This window comes from Austrofundulus limnaeus, unplaced genomic scaffold (assembly GCF_001266775.1).
Source record: "Austrofundulus limnaeus strain Quisiro unplaced genomic scaffold, Austrofundulus_limnaeus-1.0 Scaffold59, whole genome shotgun sequence".
Lineage (NCBI taxonomy): Eukaryota > Metazoa > Chordata > Actinopteri > Cyprinodontiformes > Rivulidae > Austrofundulus > Austrofundulus limnaeus.
In genome coordinates this window covers 113,353-115,691 of record NW_013952461.1, presented here as the reverse complement: position 1 = coordinate 115,691, position 2,339 = coordinate 113,353, and the positions used below count along the sequence as shown (strand labels likewise).

At 37.8% G+C, this 2,339-nt stretch overlaps 1 protein-coding gene across 2 annotated transcripts in view; it reads left to right on the top strand.

Annotated features, from left to right (window-relative positions):
- The window catches only part of csrp1b (cysteine and glycine-rich protein 1b), a 3,643-nt gene extending 2,186 nt beyond the window's left edge, over positions 1–1,457 (top strand). Inside the window, exon 6 of one of the 2 annotated variants that reach the window (XM_014009522.1) lies at positions 936–1,457. In XM_014009522.1, coding sequence (XP_013864976.1) covers positions 936–1,033 — 98 coding nt within the window. In that variant the 3' untranslated portion in view covers positions 1,034–1,457. The remainder of the gene's footprint in view (positions 1–935) is intronic. The other variant, XM_014009524.1, reaches the window with a different exon arrangement.
- Positions 1,458–2,339: the final 882 nt, after the last annotated feature.

Here is a 2,339-nt window from a genome sequence, read left to right as displayed (position 1 = left end):
CTTATTTTAGCTTTTAGAGAAGATGTGTTGTTGCTGAATTTGACTTATTTTAGCTTTTAGCTATGATTTTGCTTGTTTTAGCTTTTTCAGAACTTATTCAGCAAAAGTGTTTCCATCTCCCCTTTTGGGAAAATCCAAAAAAAACACCTCAAGTGAGCATAAAAACGTTTTTGCAAAACTGAGAAAGTTTTTTTCAAATTTTTCTGTTTCCATCTATCTTTCCTAAAGTGATCCTTTAAAATGCACAAAAAAACACTGATGGAAACATTCACACCACTCCCCCACCCAAGCTTCTATAGTTTCGTTGCAAATACTGAGACGTAACGGGAAAAACTGAACAGGTTGACAAATATGACTGAAACAGAATATAAAGATATAAACACCAGGAGAAATTAGATTCAACATTTCGACTCCAAGCACACAAGAAAATGTTTTAAAGGAGATATATCATGTCAAATCAACTTTTAGAGTTTTATATCACGTAATGTTTAGAAGAGGAAGTGATGAGAAGATAAGTTTATTGTCTATTTAAACATAAAAACAGCATTTTAATAGCAGCTAAAGGTGACATATAAACTTTATTATGGTATAATATTTAAATATATGCCTGAGAAACACATAATATTGCCCCTTTAAAGGATTGAAGAAGAAACTTGTAAATATTGCAAACACTTGTCAGAGAACTGTGATCTTGAATCAGGTTAGTTCTTGTTAATGAGTTACAAACAAGCATTCAGTTATTACTTTCTRAGGGTTTCACTAAATCACTGACRTATTAATCAGCAGTTTGTCTCYGTTCATAATCACTTTGACAAAAWGCAAGTCTTGCCAAAACAAAACAAGCTGTCCCTTTTATTGTGGCTTATCTTCATAAATTTGTATGGATCTAAATATATTATATTGTTGTCTTTTTATTTGTCTTTATTTTTTGTCAGTCTTTGAAATTGTTTTTACAGGTTGCTACGCAAAGAACTTTGGACCCAAGGGTTTTGGCTTTGGTCAGGGTGCAGGAGCTCTGGCTCACTCCCAGTGAAGCCCGAGGCCTGAACCAGTGTAGAACCGACATTTGGAGCCTCGGATATCGCGGCTTCCAGAGTCTAATCGTTCATATCTGACCTTCTTCCAATAGCTAAARGCGACAAATGGTGCACACAACATGCAGCGTTTTTGTACATGTTAGCTTGGCAGGCGTGGTGCACATATGCTCAGGCTTTAAAATACACGTGACTGTTTGGTGAGCATTTTCTGTGCTTCACCTGTTCCACAGGTGAGAATTTTGATTATTATCTAGAAAACATTTCAACATCAATGTGTTTAAAAATGAATTAAAGCTGTGAAAATCAGCTAAAATCACATTTAAAAAACAGTAAAATTGCCCGTGTTGCCTCACTCATCACTGTCCAAAAATATGCTTTTTATTCTTTGTTGGCACAAAATAAATGTTGTTAAAAAGCACACTTTTCCTTCCTTCCTCACAGCTTCACACACACATTTGTTGTGATTCCGCTCTGACKGGATCTGTGTCTGTTGTTCTTCTGAATCGACGTTAATCTTAGATAAATGCCAGCTGTTGTGACGAACAACAGACTCGCAGTGTCCGGCTCCGTCTCTCGCCGCACCGAGGATCTGGCACGCTGCTGGGTGTGCCAGGCAGCTGTGGTGGTCCGATGGAGGAGGTATGGGTGTCATGGTGGTGGGGGCAGCGGTTTGTTCCGCCACGGGCTTTTAACGTGTGAAGGTCACTTTCACTGCAAAACTGCAGCGGAAAAAACACGCAAAGGGGAGGAAATGTTCGACCCTTCTGCTGGACTTGGGTAGGAAATGGGACAATGACACAAACAAGACCTGAGAAGGACGTTTAAAATCTATTTATTCATTTATTTATAAATCTCAGTGCTCTGATTGGAGTGTGAAGGTATAGAAATTGTGCTAAAACATGGAATCCAATATAAAGATTTTAAGGTTAATCTGAGTCAGTATAGAATAATATTCTGAAACTTCAGCAGGTTATCAGCTGTGTTCCTGCAGTCTCTTCCAACTCATGAGAAGGTGCAGTCACTGAGAGCTCCTGTTCCCTGAAACCAAACATCATCTGAAAATCAGGGTTCATCTGTTTTGGTCTCATTGCACCAGCAGGTGGTGTTTTAATCATTTACAAACCCAGATTTGAGTTTACCTGACAGTAAGTTATTTGAAATAAASCTGCAGCGTCACTTAATGAAGTCTTAATAAAACTGACTTTTAAGCRGGACTTTTGTGTGTCTACAAAACAAACTTAAAACACAAACACAACTCTGACACAAGTTTAAAGAAACACATTGCAAAGTCTGAAAACGACA